The 14,903-nt window shown below is 62.3% G+C and overlaps 1 protein-coding gene across 3 annotated transcripts in view; it reads right to left on the bottom strand.

Annotated features, from left to right (window-relative positions):
• CPSF1 (cleavage and polyadenylation specific factor 1) overlaps positions 1 to 6,755 on the bottom strand; it is a 35,884-nt gene extending 29,129 nt beyond the window's left edge. Inside the window, exons 1-3 of one of the 3 annotated variants that reach the window (XM_039525495.1) lie at positions 6,642 to 6,755; positions 5,575 to 5,744; positions 1,632 to 1,659 (exon numbers count right to left, since the gene is read on the bottom strand). In XM_039525495.1, coding sequence (XP_039381429.1) covers positions 1,632 to 1,659; positions 5,575 to 5,718 — 172 coding nt within the window. In that variant the 5' untranslated portion in view covers positions 5,719 to 5,744; positions 6,642 to 6,755. Of the gene's footprint in view, positions 1 to 1,631; positions 1,660 to 5,574; positions 5,745 to 5,895; positions 6,178 to 6,641 lie in introns of those variants that run through there. The other 2 variants (XM_039525496.1, XM_039525497.1) reach the window with 2 other exon arrangements.
• Positions 6,756 to 14,903: the final 8,148 nt, after the last annotated feature.

Raw genomic sequence — 14,903 nt, 5'->3', positions numbered from 1 at the left:
CCTCACACATCTCACCGGCACGACGCACCCCCAGATAGTCACGCCACACTGCCCCCTCTCAATCCACCCATGAGCCTTCTTCCAGCCCCAGTGCGACCACCTCGCTGGGCCACGACTGCTGCAGTGCTGGGAATTACTCCATGTCCCCCCCACGGAACTTCTCTCCCTCCCCGGGGATCACTCCCCTCACCCCCCCACACACACACGTTAGCCAAGTCAGCCAGATTTCACACTTCCTCTCTCCTTGCCAGCCGCTGGTCACTCCATCGGCCTCTCTCAGCACCAAGAGACAGGCCCAGGGCAGAGAGCCAGGAGCTGCAGAATTGCAAGACTCGCAGCTCTTATTCCTGGGGACTCCCGTCCAAAGGCCTGGAGGTTAGCGGGCAGGGAAATAGTGACCGACACCAGTGTGACGAAGTGGGGAGTTTTCTTGGGTTTTCTGTGTTTCCCAGTGGGTTGCAAGTAGAGGGAGGGGGACTCAGTGTTCCCGGGTGTTACTGGTTTAACGAGGGGAGGGGAGAGGGAGTTTGTTGGTGCACAGGACTGGAGAGGGAACTCGGGACCCCGGCCGATGGCCTGGAGGACGGAGACCCCAGCGACTGGTGACCTGGTGACCCGGAGGCCCAGCTCAGGAGTCACAGCCGGTTCTGTCACCAGCTCAGGAGTCACAGCCGGTTCTGGCCAGTGGGAGGACATGGGCTGCGGGGAGAGGACCCTGGTGACCTGACCAGCCGGTTCCAGCCAGAGGGGGGCTGAGAGGAGACCCAGGCCTGCCTGTTTACAACCCTGTTTCCCTGGAGAGAAGACAATGGACAGAAGGGGCCTGGGGCTGGGATATCGGAGGCCCAGCTGGGAAGCAGGGGGGCTCTGGGCTGGAGAGGGGGAGCAGGCAGAGCCCACCTGGCTGCAGGGGGACTGGGATGTGCTGGGCTGAGGGAGGCCAGGCCTGAGGCCCGGAGAGTTTCCTGTGCTGGGTTCAACTCTCAATAAACCCTCCTGTTTTGCGCTGGCTGAGAGTCACTCCGGGCTAGAGAGCAGGGGGCATCGACCCCTTCGGGGGTGAGGAGGCCTGGGGGGTCCAGAGCAAGGGGACTCCCTGGCGGGGCCCACGGCAGAGACAGACGTGCTGAGGCTCAGACAGGTGCGGCTCCGGAGGTGGAGGGGCCTGACCCCGAGAGAGAGTGGCCCCCCGAGAAGGGCTGTCACACTGAAAGGGGCCCCCCACACGGGGCCACGAGTGGGCACGACCTGTGAGTCGGTGACAGCCAGCGTGTAAGTGGCTGACAGGAGGTTTCGGAAAGAAGGCCCCAAGGAGATGCTGCCCATGGAGATTTCCCAGCTCTCAGAGTCCAGCTGCAGCTCACACAGGGGAGGGCAAGTGCCAGCCCCTGGTGCGTGGAAGGGGGCGCTGCTACTGAGTCAGTGCCAGAGAAAACCCTGGAGGCACCAGCATTTCCACAGCAGCTGTGACCCAAAGACCTTCCAGACTCCCACCAAGAGCGGCTTGGATTCTACTTCCACCAGCTCGAAACGGAGGCTGTCCTGGGTTCCATCCCTCCCTCCCACCCAATCCCACCCCGGGGCGACCCCAGGAGCTGCAGCAGAGCCCAGACTGGCCCCGTCCCACGTACCTGTGTTCCTGTCTCCTTTAGTGGACGGCTGGAAGGAAGAGAAAGAGCTGCATCAGTGGCTGCACTCAGACAGCCTGGGTCCAGCCGAGGCAGCTGCTGCCCTCCTCTGGGGCAATGGCCAAGGCATCTCTCACTTCAATGCCAGAATGACATAAGTGCTCATGAGGCCAAGGGGGTCTGGTCCTTCTCCGAGGGGCAGCTCCATTGCAGGCAAGGAAGGTAGAAGCTCCCCCGCCCCAGCTCTGCCGCTGCCCCTCAATCTTGGCCTGCAGATGCCCCTGTTATTCCCGGGCTTCCCTCCCACCCCCAGGCTCTGCCTATGCCTCTCAAGCCTGACCCACAAGCCCCAGCCCCCAGGCACATAGAATCTCAGGGTTGGATGGGATCTCAGGAGGTCTCTAGTCCAACCCCCTGCTCAAAGCAGGACCAATCCCCAAATGGCCCCCTCAAGGATTGAACTCACAGCCCTGGGTTTAGCAGGCCAATGCTCAAACCACTGAGCTACCCCTCCCCCACCCCCTTGAAACCCCTTTGAAAATAAGAAGTGATATAAGTGCTAAGTACTCTAGTAACCCAGGCTAACCGAGCTAAGCCAAACACAAGCGCCTCTCTAGGTTCTCCATCTAGTCTCTGTCTATGTCCCACAGATTCTCTCTCTAAGATCCGCCCTTCCCTATCCATCCACGCAGCTAAAACACTTGTGCGGGCTCTCATCAGCTTGTATCTTGATTACCACAACCTCCTTCTCGCTGGCCTTGCTCCACTCATATCCTAGCCTGTCACTTTGAACGGGCCAGATCTCTCGCTCACTGTTGGGGGGAATTTTGCACCACTGCGCGTGCGCAGAATTCATGTCCCCCACAGATTTCTTCGCTTCCCTGCAGAAAAATGCCTTTCTGATGGCGAAACCACAAGAGTGGCCACACGCTCCTCCCCAGCAGCCTGGGTGTGTTGTTTTGGGTGCCCAGAGCAGCCAGCAGAGAGGGAATCACTGTGGGGCTGGGATACCCTGCACTGGGCTCACCTGCTAGTCCCAGCTGGGTTGGAAAGGACGGGACTCTCTCTTCCCCTGCAAAGAGCAGCCGGGCCAATCCACCCCCAGAAACCTCCCCCAGCTGCAGGAAGCTCTGCACCTCCCCGCCCACTTCCTGCCCACATTGCTCCTCAGCCGCAGGGGAGGGTTCATTGTACAGGGAGCTGCTCCCCCGTTTGTCCAACCCCTGTGTATCCAGAACCCCCATACCCAGAACCCCTGCCGAGCCTCACCCCGCCCACATCTAGAACGCCCCCCCCCACCAAGCTCCACCCCACTGAGCCTCAGCCCCTGCATCTGGAGTCCCCCTGCACCCAGAGTACCCCCCACTGAGCCCCACTCCCTGTACCCCCACCACACCTCTCCAAGCACCACCCCTTCTACAGCCAGACCTGTGCCAAGCCCCTCCCCTCTGCATGTGACTCCCCATTCCTGCACCCAGACCATCCCCCACTGAGTCCCCCACACTCAAAACTCCACTCCAACAAGCCCCCACACCCAGACCCAGACCTCCACCCACCTTCACCTGGATCCCCATGCAGAGTCCTATTCCCCCTTCACCTGGAACTCCCCGAGGAGACCCTGTGCATCCAAATCTCCCACACACCTGGACCCCCGACCAAGCCACCCGCACCCAGATTGCCCCACACAAAGTCTCTTTACACTTGGAACCTGCTGGGCTGAGCCTGCGTGCCCCACACCTGGATCGGGGGCCAGGGCTGGACGTGCGTATGAGACTGTCCCTCGTTTGCTCTCTTGGTGCACCTGGTGTGGAGGGTGCTCCTGGGGGAATTCTGCACCACTGCACATGCGCAGAATTTATGTCCCCCACAGATTTCTTTGCTTCCCTGCAGAAAAATGACTTTCTGACAGGGAAGCAAAGAGAAGCCACAAGAGTGGTCACGTGACCCTCCCCTCCCCAGCAGTATGTTTTGGGCAACCAGCAGAGAGGTAAATCACTGTGAGGCAGGACTGGGGAAGACCCAGCTGGTGGCTGCTACCCTGTGCCGGGCTTAGCTGCTAGTCTCAGCTGGGCTGGAGAGGACGGGACTTCCTCTTCCCCTGCACGGCATCCGGGGCTGGATCAGACCCACCCTCCAATTTCTCCCCTGGCTGAAGGAAGCTCTGAAAACTCCCCCAACCCCACTTCCTGCACCCATCGCTCCTCAGCTGCAAGGGTGGGATACATGTGCAGGGAGCTGCTCCCACATCCGCTGTGCATCCAGACCCCCTCATACCCAGACCCTCCCGCCGAGCTTCAGACCCCCACACTCAGACCTCTCCTCACCCGATGAGCCCCACTCCCCCTGCACCTGGACCATCCTGACAAGCCCCCCACACCTGGATCCCTGCCCCACTGAGCCCCAATCAGCTGCATCTGGACCCTCCACTGAGCCCCCCATAGCCCCCCACCAAGCTCTATTCCTCCCACACCCAGCCCCCACCCCCGCTGCAGAGTCCCATTACCATTGCACCCAGGAACCCCACCCCACCACCAAGCCCCTGTGCATCCAGATCCCCCCACACCTGCCTCCCCCACTGAGCTATCCGCACCCAAATTGCCCCACACAGAACCGTCTCAACCCACACCTGGATGCCCCCACACTAGGGTCCTGCCTTGCTGAGCCTGCCTGCCCGCACCTGGTGCACTTGGCCCAGAGGGGCACGTCCCTGGGGTGTTTCTGGGGCAGGCCTGGTCCTTGCGCTGTGTCAGGGTTGGGTGCAGCCTCACTGCTGAGTCCATGTCCCAGGGGGAACTGCACAGTGATCTCCCACCACTGTGCAGCCAGTGGCCTGTGCTCCCCAGTGCTCTCCTGGAGCCTCCACATTTATTTGATAAATATAATTTACAGAATTTTAAAATGTTGTGTGCAGAATTTGTATATTTTTGGCACTGAATGGCCTCCGGAGTAGGAGGGGCAGGGCCCCAGGGTGCTTCTGGGGCAGGCCTGGCCCTTGCACTATAACAGGGTCAGGTGCAGCCCCATTGCCATATCTGTGTCGGGGGGGGGAGGGGGGGGGCTGCAGGGGAATTTCCCACCTCAGTGCAGCCAGCAGCCTGTGCTCCCCACTGCCAGGCTGGAGCCTCCACATTTACTGACAAATAAAATATGCAGAATTTTAAAATATCATGCACAGAATTTTAATGTTTTTGGTGCAGAATTCCCTCAGGAGTCATTTTCAAACAAGCTCTTTTGTGCTCTCTGCCCTGCTGCCCCTCATGCTTGGGAGGCGCTCGCTGTAAACATCCACAACGCTGCCTCAGCCCCCTCCTTCAAAACCCTCCTCAAAGGTCTCCTTTGCTGTGAGGCCTACACAAATCTTAACAGTTAGGCTGCTGGTGGGCTGAGACCACAGCCTACCATGCTCAGCAATACTGTCTCAGTGCTTCCTTGCACTCTCCCGCCTGCCTGTTGTATCTTGCCTTACACTTAGATAGGAAGCTTACTGAGATAGGGGCTGCATTTTTGTTGTTTGTACAGCCCCTGGTGCAGGGGGGTCCTGGTCCACAACTAAGGCTCCTAGGCACTACGGAAATACAAGTAATAAACAATAATAATAATTTACAAAAACACAGTTCCAGATTTCCTCTTTCCTTTGTGATTTATGAATGAAATTTCCTGGAAGGTGTCCAAAGCTTTTATGGTTTTGCACCTCCTCTCAGAGAAGAATTAGCTCTGAGGTCCCAGGGGTCTAAAAATATAATGCTTTAATTTGATTAAAACACCAATTGGATTTGAGTTAGGAACACAGGACTGTAAGGGACCTCCTGAGTCACTGAGTCCTGTCCCTGGTATCACAGGCAACCCGTAGATGCACATAGATAGGACCTGTAGAAACAGCTGCAGCACAGAAAGACACAGAGGGCTGGGTGGGATTGCTGGATGGTTTGGCGAGAGGATAAGGTACCTCTGAGTCATGGTTGAGCCTGTACACGTAGAGCTGAGATGTTCCTGCCACTACCAGGTTGCGCTCCGCGTTGGAGAAGAAGTTGCAGTACATGGAGAACTCCACCCCCGTTGGGGGGTGGGCTTGTCTGTACACTGCATACATCCTTGGGGAATGTCAAGGCCACCAACCTGCCCAGGGACACAAAGGAAAGAGAAAGACAAATCGGCTGTGAGACCCACCGATAAGCCTAGGGCGCCCAGGGAGCCCACTGCTGTCCCTGGCCCTGCAAGATGCTGAGAGAGCCTAGCGCTGCAAAAGGGCGACATCCCAGAGACCAACCCTTCTCCCCTGGGCACACCAGATCCTTGGCAGCCTGAGCCTCCTGCCAGCCACGAGGGAAACGTTTCCCCCAGGGAACATCTTCACCCTGCTCCTCTGGGGGAGTCACAGGCTCTTGGGCTGAAGACATTACGCGGCCAACGTCCTCAAGCGAGATTCGAGTGAAAACCTCCCCACCACCTTAGCCAAGGAATCACCTGGCCCCAATCAGAGCCTGATGCTGGGGCAGAACGAGGGGGGCTGTTAACCCCTGGCTGCAGGGCCCAGCCCCACACGCCTTCCCCGGGGCAATACTCGCCGGCAACCCGCCCTCCCCCCAGAGTCACAGCACATCCCAGCGGCTCTGGCTGTGAACAACAGAGCAAGGGAGGCCGAGGCCCCGGCTCCCCCCTCCCCTCCCCCAGGGACCCCCCCCCACCTCCATAGCCCCTCCCCCATCTACCCCCACCCCAGGGCACCCCCTGAACCTCCCACCCCTGGCTCCCCACCCCCTCCCCAGGAGCACCCCACACATCCATAGCCCCTCCCCACCTACCACCACCCCAGGGCACCCCTGAGCCCCTGGCTCCCCACCCCATCCCCAGGGACCCCACACATCCATAGCCCCTCCTCCACCTACCACCACCCCAGGGCACCCCCGAGCCCCCTCCGGCTCCCCACAGACCCCTCCCTCGCCCCAGGCCCCCCCCGTAGGGAGCTCCCCCGAGACCCCCACCGGGACCCCCACCGCTCCCCGGGTCCCTCACCTGCCCGGACCCCCCCTCGCCTCATGCAGCCGCCGGAAGCGCCGGGTCCCGCCGCCGGGCTGAGGGCACCATAGAGAGCAGCGACGTCAGAGCTAGAGCGCCGCGAGGGGGCGGGGCTACCCGGGACCACAGAGCCGGGGCCGGCCAGCCAGCCACGCCCCCCGGAGGAGGCGGACTGCGCCTGCGCCGCGCCTCTGCCGGGGTTCGAACCCGGGTACCCAGCGCTAGGACGCCTGGGTTCCCTGCCCGGCTCCACGAGCGCCGGCCGCGCGCTGCGAAGGAGCTGGGGGCTGGGCGCGGGGCGGGACCAGGGGTTGGGCGCGGGGCGGGGCCGGGGGGCAGAGGTCGCACGGGGGCTGGACCCCACCTGCTAAGCGCCCCCAGCACCCGGACACCCCCCCCGGCGCCCCAACCGCCGGCAGCGGGGCCCCGGCAGAGTCCGTCCCCCAACGAGCCCCGGTGCATCCACATCCCCCCCCAGAACCCCCTCACCCCACACCCGGAATCCCCCAACGAGCCCCGGTGCATCCACATCCCCCCCAGAACCCCCTCACCCCACACCCGGAATCCCCCAACGAGCCCCTGTGCATCCACATCCCCCCCAGAACCCCCGCACCCCACACCCGGACTCCCCCAACGAGCCCCAGTGCATCCACATCCCCCCAGACCCCCCTCACCCCACACCCGGAATCACCCACCGAGCCCCTGTGCATCCACATCCCCCCCCGAACCCCCTCACCCCACACCCGGAATCCCCCAACGAGCCCCTGTGCATCCACATCCCCCCCAGAACCTCCTCACCCCACACCCAGAATCACCCAATAAGCCGCTCACAAGCGGACCCAGGTTCGCTGGACACCCAAATGGGGCAGTTGTACAGAATCAATAGGGATGGAATCAAGAGGTGTCTTTAGACACACCCTGGTAGGGCTCTACCAAATTCACGCCCATTCTGGTCAGTTTCACAGATGTAGGTGCCCTGCTGTAGCGGTCTGGAGAAGATGCTTTAAGTCAGTGGGAGAGAGAAGCTCTCCCACCGACAGCGCTGCCTGTGGGGTGGGGGGCCCTCGGGTCGGTATAACTATGTAGCACGGGGGTGGATTTTTCACACCCCCAAGTGATGTCGTTATACTGCAGCAGTGTGTAGTGTAGACATTGCCAAAGACTCCTATTGACTTCCATGGGAATTAGATCCGGCACCTTGACAAATTCCTCTGCAAACCTATGGCAGGATAATGTTTTCAATTAAATTCTAGAGGATGATGCAAAGCACCTACAGAGACGTGACTGTGACCTTTACATGTGTGAACTTGAGTAAAATATTGCTCTGTTTTAATTTAGGCCCATCAAATTATTTTACTCGAAAACCAAGAAAAGCTAACCCAGGTGTGACGAAGTGGGACTGTTCTTACTGGGGACTGTGAATGCTGTGTTGGTGCCTCAGTGTCCCCTAGGCAGTTTTTAAGCATCTAGCAAAGCAAAAGGCCGGTGCGCTTGAATGCCTGACACTCTGTCTCCTAGCAACTGATGGCCTGGGCCTCTCTTCTGCAAAGGTGTCGGCTGAAGGTGTTGGAGACAAAGGGATCAGGTGACCTCCTGGCCCGGGAAAGGGGCTGAGCAGAGAGGAGGGGCTGGAGGGGGTTGGGCAGACTGGAGCTGGCTGGGGAAGGAAGGGAAGGACAGACAGGGCTCTGATTCCCCAATGGGGGCTGTGGGGCTCCTGGGGCCCCAAGATGGACCTAACAGGGGGGATCCTGTTATCTGTGCCTGCAAGACCTGTGTTGGACTGTGTTCCTGTCATCTAATTAAACCTTCTGCTTTACTGGCTGGCTGAGAGTCCTGGTGAATCGCAGGGAGCCCAGGGGTGCAGGACCCTGACTCCCCCACACTCCGTGACAACTGGTGTTAGCTGTGGGATCTACTGCACCCCATGGACGGCGCTTCCTGCAGTAAGTGACTGGGGAGCAGTAAAACAAAGGGGTGATTAACCCCTGGGAGAGTGGGACCAGAGAGAAGGACTTTGCAGTAACAGGGTCCCCCGGGGGATCGCAGCGAGCGATCCCAGGGGCGGAGGAGGCTGCAGCTCGACCCTGGCAGAGAGGGGGTGACCTCAAGGACTGGCACACTAGGGGTCCCCCTGGAACCCGTGGGGAGCGGCGAGCACCCCGGCCTGCGAGCGGCCAGCAGGAAGATGTATGCCAAGCAGCGCAAGTGTGACCTGGTGGAGCTGTGCCAGCAGAGAGGGCTGCACAGTGGGAAGCTCACCAAGGCCCAGCTGATTGCCCAGCTGGAGGAGGGAGATCCCTGTCTCTGAGGGAAGCAGCCTGGCAGATGCAGCGCAGGCACCAATGTCTGTCCCAGCTGGGAGTGGTCAGCCGGCCTCTGAGGGCTTCCCGAGACACCCCCCCTTCCTAGGGGGAGGGGGAGGAGGAGCCCAGCAGCAACCGAGGGCACCGTGACCCCCCCGGCCAGCAGGGGATCCTCCCCGCGAAGCTCACCCCCCAGCAGGGGATCGTCCCGGCGACGCTCATCTGTGGAGCGCATGCAGCTGGAGTGGGAGAGAGCTAAAACTGAGAGAGCTGAAGGACCGTGAGAAACAGAGAGAACATGACCGGGAGGAGAAGGAGAGACAGAGGGAGCATGAGGAGAAACAGAGGGAGCATGAGGCGCGACAGAGGGAGCGGGAACTGGAGGAGAAAGAGCGACAGCGTCACCATGAGCTGGCCCTGGCGAGGCTGGGGGACAGCAGGCCCCGGGCGGCGGTGAGTGAGGGGGGGCCCAGGACTGTGCGGAGCTTTGATAAGTCCATCCTGGCCCAGCGTAAGGAGGGGGAGGACATGGATGACTTCCTAGCTGCCTTTGAGACGGCCTGCGAGCTGCACCAGGTGGATCCTGCGGACAGGCTCCGGGTTCTCACTCCCTTACTGGACCCCAAAGCCGTGGCATTGTACGGCCAGCTGGGAGAGGAGGAGAAAGGGAACTACGACCCATTCAAGCAGGCCCTGCTGCGCGAGTTTGGGCTGACCCCTGAGATGTACCGGGAGAGGTTCCGGAGTCAGGATAAAACCCCTGAGGTCTCCTATCTGCAACTGGCCGTCCGCATGGAGGGGTACGCCAGCAAGTGGGCAGCTGGGGCCCAGGCGCCGGGGGACGTGATTAAACTGCTGGTACTGGAGCAGCTGTATGAGCGGTGCCCATCCGACCTGAGGCTGTGGTTAAGGGACCAAAAGCCAGAGAACCCGCGACATGCGGGGCGGCTGGCTGATGACTTTGTGAAGAGCCGGTCGGGGGGTGGCAGGGAGGAGCCCCAAAGGAACAGGCCCGTCGCGACGCAGAGAGAGAGTCACCCTGGGACCTCCCAAAGGGGCAATAGGGAGACCCCCCGCCCAAAGGGAACGGCCAGCGCCAGGGACAACCGACCGGTTCGAGGGGACCAACGGGACATGAGCTGCTATCAGTGTGGCCAGAGGGGCCACATACGGGCCCAGTGCCCCAGGCTCACAGACAAACTGAGCAGACCGACCCCCCCACCGGGTTAACTTGGTAGAGACCCAGTCGGATGAGGGGCAGCGTTTGCAGGAAAGGGGGGCTGGACGCGCACCACCTGCAAAGGAGGGAGGGGAGCCCCAGGTCAGCTCCTCTGAGGGGCTGGATGCTCTAGGCCCCGAGTTTTGGGTTTACAGGGTGGGCACGGGGCTGCCCCTCCGGAGCGAGTGCCTTGTTCCCCTGGAGGTAGATGGGAGGAAGGTCACTGGGTACTGGGATACGGGCACAGAGGTGACGCTGGCCCGGCCCGAGGTGGTGGCCCCAGATCGGATGGTGCCCAACACCTACCTGACCCTGAGGGGTGTGATCGGGACCCCATTCAAGGTGCCCATGGCGAGGGTACACCTAAAGTGGGGGGACAAGGAGGGCCCCGAGGACGTGGAGGTGCACCCCCATTTGCCCACGGAGGTGTTAATGGGGGGGGACCTCAAGGACTGGCCAAGTAACACCCAGGGTGCCCTGGTCGTGACCCATAGTCAGAGTCGGCGCAGGGCTCTGCACCCTGACAACGGGGTGCAGAACCCTAACCTGGTGGGGAGGGAACACCCAAACACAGCTCAAGGAGGCTGCGGCCTCAGACCCAGCCGGTGAGAGAGAGAGGCCCCCATCCCTGTCCCAGCTGCTGAGTACCAGGCCGCGGTGCGGGAAGACCCCTCCTTGCAGAAGATAAGGGACCTGGCCAACCTCGGTGGGGTACAGACCATGGGGAGAGGTGGCCGGAAAAGGTTCCTGTGGGAGAAGGGGCTCCTGTACCGAGAATGGGCTCACCCAGGGAAAATGGAGTCAGGGGGGATCAGGAGGCAGCTGGTGGTACCCCAGGAGTATTGCCGCCAGCTGCTGGGCCGGGCCCATGACATTCCCCCCTCAGGGCACCCGGGAGCCTGGCGTACCCAGCAGCGGCTGCTACAGAACTATTACTGGCCTGGGGTCTTTACCCATGTCCGGCAGCGCTGCCGCTCCTGTGACCCCTGCCAGAGGGTGGGGAAGGCCCGGGACAAGGGGAAAATGGCTGTAGGACCCTTGCTCAGCACAGAGGAGCCTTTCCAGAGGGGGGCCAGGGTCAAACGGGGGGCTCTGAACCAAGAGAGCCTGAATCCCAGCCCCCCAGACTGGAATGCGGGGAGAAGCCCCCAGCCCAGCTTGAACCCCAGGGGTACTGGGGTGACGAAAGGGCATGGACTGCATAAGCCTTCCCACATGCAAACTGCGAGTGCCCTCGAGTCCCCCCGACCTAAAGGGGGGCAGGAAACTGGAATGGCCTGGGGTAACTCTTCCCCCAGAACTTGGGGGGACCCTGGGGCCTCTGTGGCAATGTAGGTGGGTTCGAACTTCCCCAGGTCACTGGCTGGAGTGACCCCGCTCAGTTCGGTCTTGAAGGGGGGAGAGGTGTGATGAAGTGGGACTGGTCTTACTGGGGTCTGTGAATGCTGGGTTGGTGCCTCAGTGTCCCCTAGGCAGTTTTTAAGTATCTAGCAAAGCAAAAGGCCAGTGCATCTGAATGCCTGACACTCTGTCTCCTAGCAACTGATGGTCTGGGCCCCTCTTCTGCAAAGGTGCCGGCTGAAGGTGTTGGAGACAAAGGGGTCAGGTGACCTCCTGGCCCGGGAAAGGGGCTGAGCAGAGAGGAGGGGCCGGAGGGGGCTGGGCAGACTGGAGCTGGCTGGGGAAGGAAGGGAAGGACAGACAGGGCTCTGATCCCCGATGGGGGCTGTGGGGCTCCTGGGGCCCCAAGATGGACCTAACAGGGGGATCCGGTTATCTGTGCCTGCAAGACCTGTGTTGGACTGTGTTCCTGTCGTCTAAATAAACCTGCTTTACTGGCTGGCTGAGAGTCCTGGTGAATCGCAGGAAGCCGGGGGTGCAGGGCCTTGACTCCCCTCACACTCGGTGACAACAGGGGAAAGCCGATTGCTTCTACATGAAGCTAAAGGCAGTGGTTCTGTAGTAAGACAATGCTTATGTAACTCTCACACCAGGGAGACGGTGATTCGTAATCACACAAGAGTGCTCGGTTCTCTTTAGTCAAGAATTTGGTTTTATGTTAATGTTGATTTCTAAGTGGTGGCTGGCAAATAATTAAGTTAAAATAAAAAGTGATTAAATAAGGACTGTGAGCTGTCTGTGTGATTTCAAGTCCATTGTAATTTAACTACCACTAACATTCAGTGAATCCGGACATCAGACCTCTACATATTAAGCCCCTTGACCCCCCAGATAGACATCAAACTACGTCCATGGAGGGGGCCTTGGTTTCCCAGCTGCCCTGGGGCACCCAGAGGGACTGTGCGTGCTCGGGGCCATGGCTCGTTGGCTGCCAGGGCTGTCTGGCTCCTGAGGGCTCCAAGCTGTCCCGCCGGAGACCAGCCTCTCCCTGACCTGGGAGATTTCCTGAGACTCTGGCCCACGTGGCGCCTGGCCCAGGGCCTGCGGTGCTGGGGGCTGGGGCTGTGCCCCATATGTGCCTCCGAGGCTGCAGCCCCCATGGAAAAAAAGAGGTGTTCTGCACCCAGCAGCCACAGCTGTTCGGACGGCTCGGGCGGTGCTTGAGGGAGGGCGGAGAGCAGGGAGCGGTGGGCAGAGTGGGGGCAGGAAGAGGCAGAGCGGGGGCGGGGCCTTGGGACAGAGCAGGGGTGCAGCACCCCCTGGGGGAGAAGAAAACTCAGTGCCTAGGCCGTGCCCCTTCCCCAGGACTGACCCTGGGACCTGCCAGCCCCTGGCACGGCCTCTGAGCAGCTGCCAGAGGGGGCGGGAACCTTCAGCCACTTCTGGGCCCCATTGGCCCAGGTGCCTGGGCACGTCCCAGCCCCACTGCCAGGCCTGCTTATTTCCTAGTGTCCCCCCTGCCCCGGGCCCGTCCCAGCCGCACCCTCGCCCACCGCCAGGCACAGAGAGCCGGGGAGACACAGCGTTTTATTGTCCATGGTGCAGACGGGCAGGAGCCCGGCCGGGGCCGAGGCAGGCCGAGCCCTGCGGGACTGGGCCCTGGCACGAGAAGTCACGGATCCCCCGGCACAAGCTAGCCGGTGGCCTCCTCCCAGCCCCAGCCCCTCCCCCTCTCCCCACTCCAGCAGGGCAGGGCGGCTTGTGGGCAGCCGCGTGGGCTCGGCGTGGGCCAGAGGGCCTGTGGGGGGAGCTTGGGGCCACGGCTGGGCCCCCTCGGGCCAGGGGCTGAGCAAGCGATGGGCCTGCCAGGGAGCCCCAGGCCAGCCCTGCCCAGAGGGGCCTGTCCCCAGCAGCGTGGGGGCAGGGCACCCGGGGCAGTTTGTGGGGCAGGGCCGCAGGACCTGAGCCAAGTCCCAGGGAGCGAGGGCGCTGGGCGAGCCGTGCTGCGGGCCAGGAGGGGCAATCCCTGGGGCGGGGGAGGAGTGTCCCTGAAATCTGGGTTTGGGGGGCTGCCCTGGGGCCCTCTTCCACAACCCACCCCTCCTTGCTAGTCTGAGCGAGCCTGGCGGGGGGGGAGGCTATTTCAGCTGCAGGGGGTGGGTGTGAACGGTGCCACCCCTCTGAGTCCCGGACAGGGCCCGGGGGGTGGGTGTGAACGGTGCCTCGCCTCTGAGTGCCCGCGCAGGGCCTGGGGGTTGGGTGTGAACGGTGCCATCCCTCCGAGTGCCCGCGCAGGGCCTGGGGGTTGGGTGTGAACGGTGCCATCCCTCCGAGTGCCCGCGCAGGGCCCGGGGGGTGGGTGTGAACGGTGCCATCCCTCTGAGTGCCTGTGCAGGGCTGGGGGTGCGTGAACGGTGCCATCCCTCTGAGTGCCCGTGCAGGGCCTGGGGGGCAGGTATGAATGGTGCCTCGCCTCTGAGTGCCCGCACAGGGCCCAGGGGGTGTGAACGGTGCCATCCCTCTGAGTGCCCGTGCAGGGCCCAGGGGATGGGTGTGAACGGTGCCATCCCTCCGAGTGCCCGCGCAGGGCCCAGGGGACGGGTGTGAACGGTGCCATCCCTCTGAGTGCCCGCGCAGGGCCGGGGGTGTGTGAACGGTGCCATCCCTCCGAGTGCCCGTGCAGGGCTGGGGGTGTGTGAACGGTGCCATCCCTCTGAGTGCCCGCGCAGGGCCCAGGGGACGGGTGTGAACGGTGCCATCCCTCCGAGTGCCCGCGCAGGGCCCAGGGGACGGGTGTGAACGGTGCCATCCCTCCGAGTGCCCGCGCAGGGCCCGGGGGGTGGGTGTGAACGGTGCCATCCCTCTGAGTGCCTGTGCAGGGCTGGGGGTGCGTGAACGGTGCCATCCCTCTGAGTGCCCGTGCAGGGCCTGGGGGGCGGGTATGAATGGTGCCTCGCCTCTGAGTGCCCGCGCAGGGCCCGGGGGGTGTGAACGGTGCCTCGCCTCTGAGTCCCGCACAGGGCCCGGGGGGTGTGAACGGTGCCATCCCTCCGAGTGCCCGTGCAGGGCCCAGGGGACGGGTGTGAACGGTGCCATCCCTCCGAGTGCCCGCGCAGGGCCCAGGGGACGGGTGTGAACGGTGCCTCGCCTCTGAGTCCCGCACAGGGCCCGGGGGGCGGGTGTGAATGGTGCCATCCCTCCGAGTGCCCGTGCAGGGCTGGGGGTGTGTGAACGGTGCCATCCCTCTGAGTGCCTGCGTAGGGCCCAGGGGACGGGTGTGAACGGTGCCATCCCTCCGAGTGCCCGCGCAGGGCCCAGGGGACGGGTGTGAACGGTGCCATCCCTCTGAGTGCCCGTGCAGGGCTGGGGGTGTGTGAACGGTGCCATCCCTCC

Source organism: Mauremys reevesii, linkage group 2 (genome assembly GCF_016161935.1).
Source record: "Mauremys reevesii isolate NIE-2019 linkage group 2, ASM1616193v1, whole genome shotgun sequence".
Lineage (NCBI taxonomy): Eukaryota > Metazoa > Chordata > Testudines > Geoemydidae > Mauremys > Mauremys reevesii.
The sequence above is the reverse complement of the archived record's forward strand: the minus strand, read 5'-3'. Positions and strand labels throughout refer to the sequence as shown.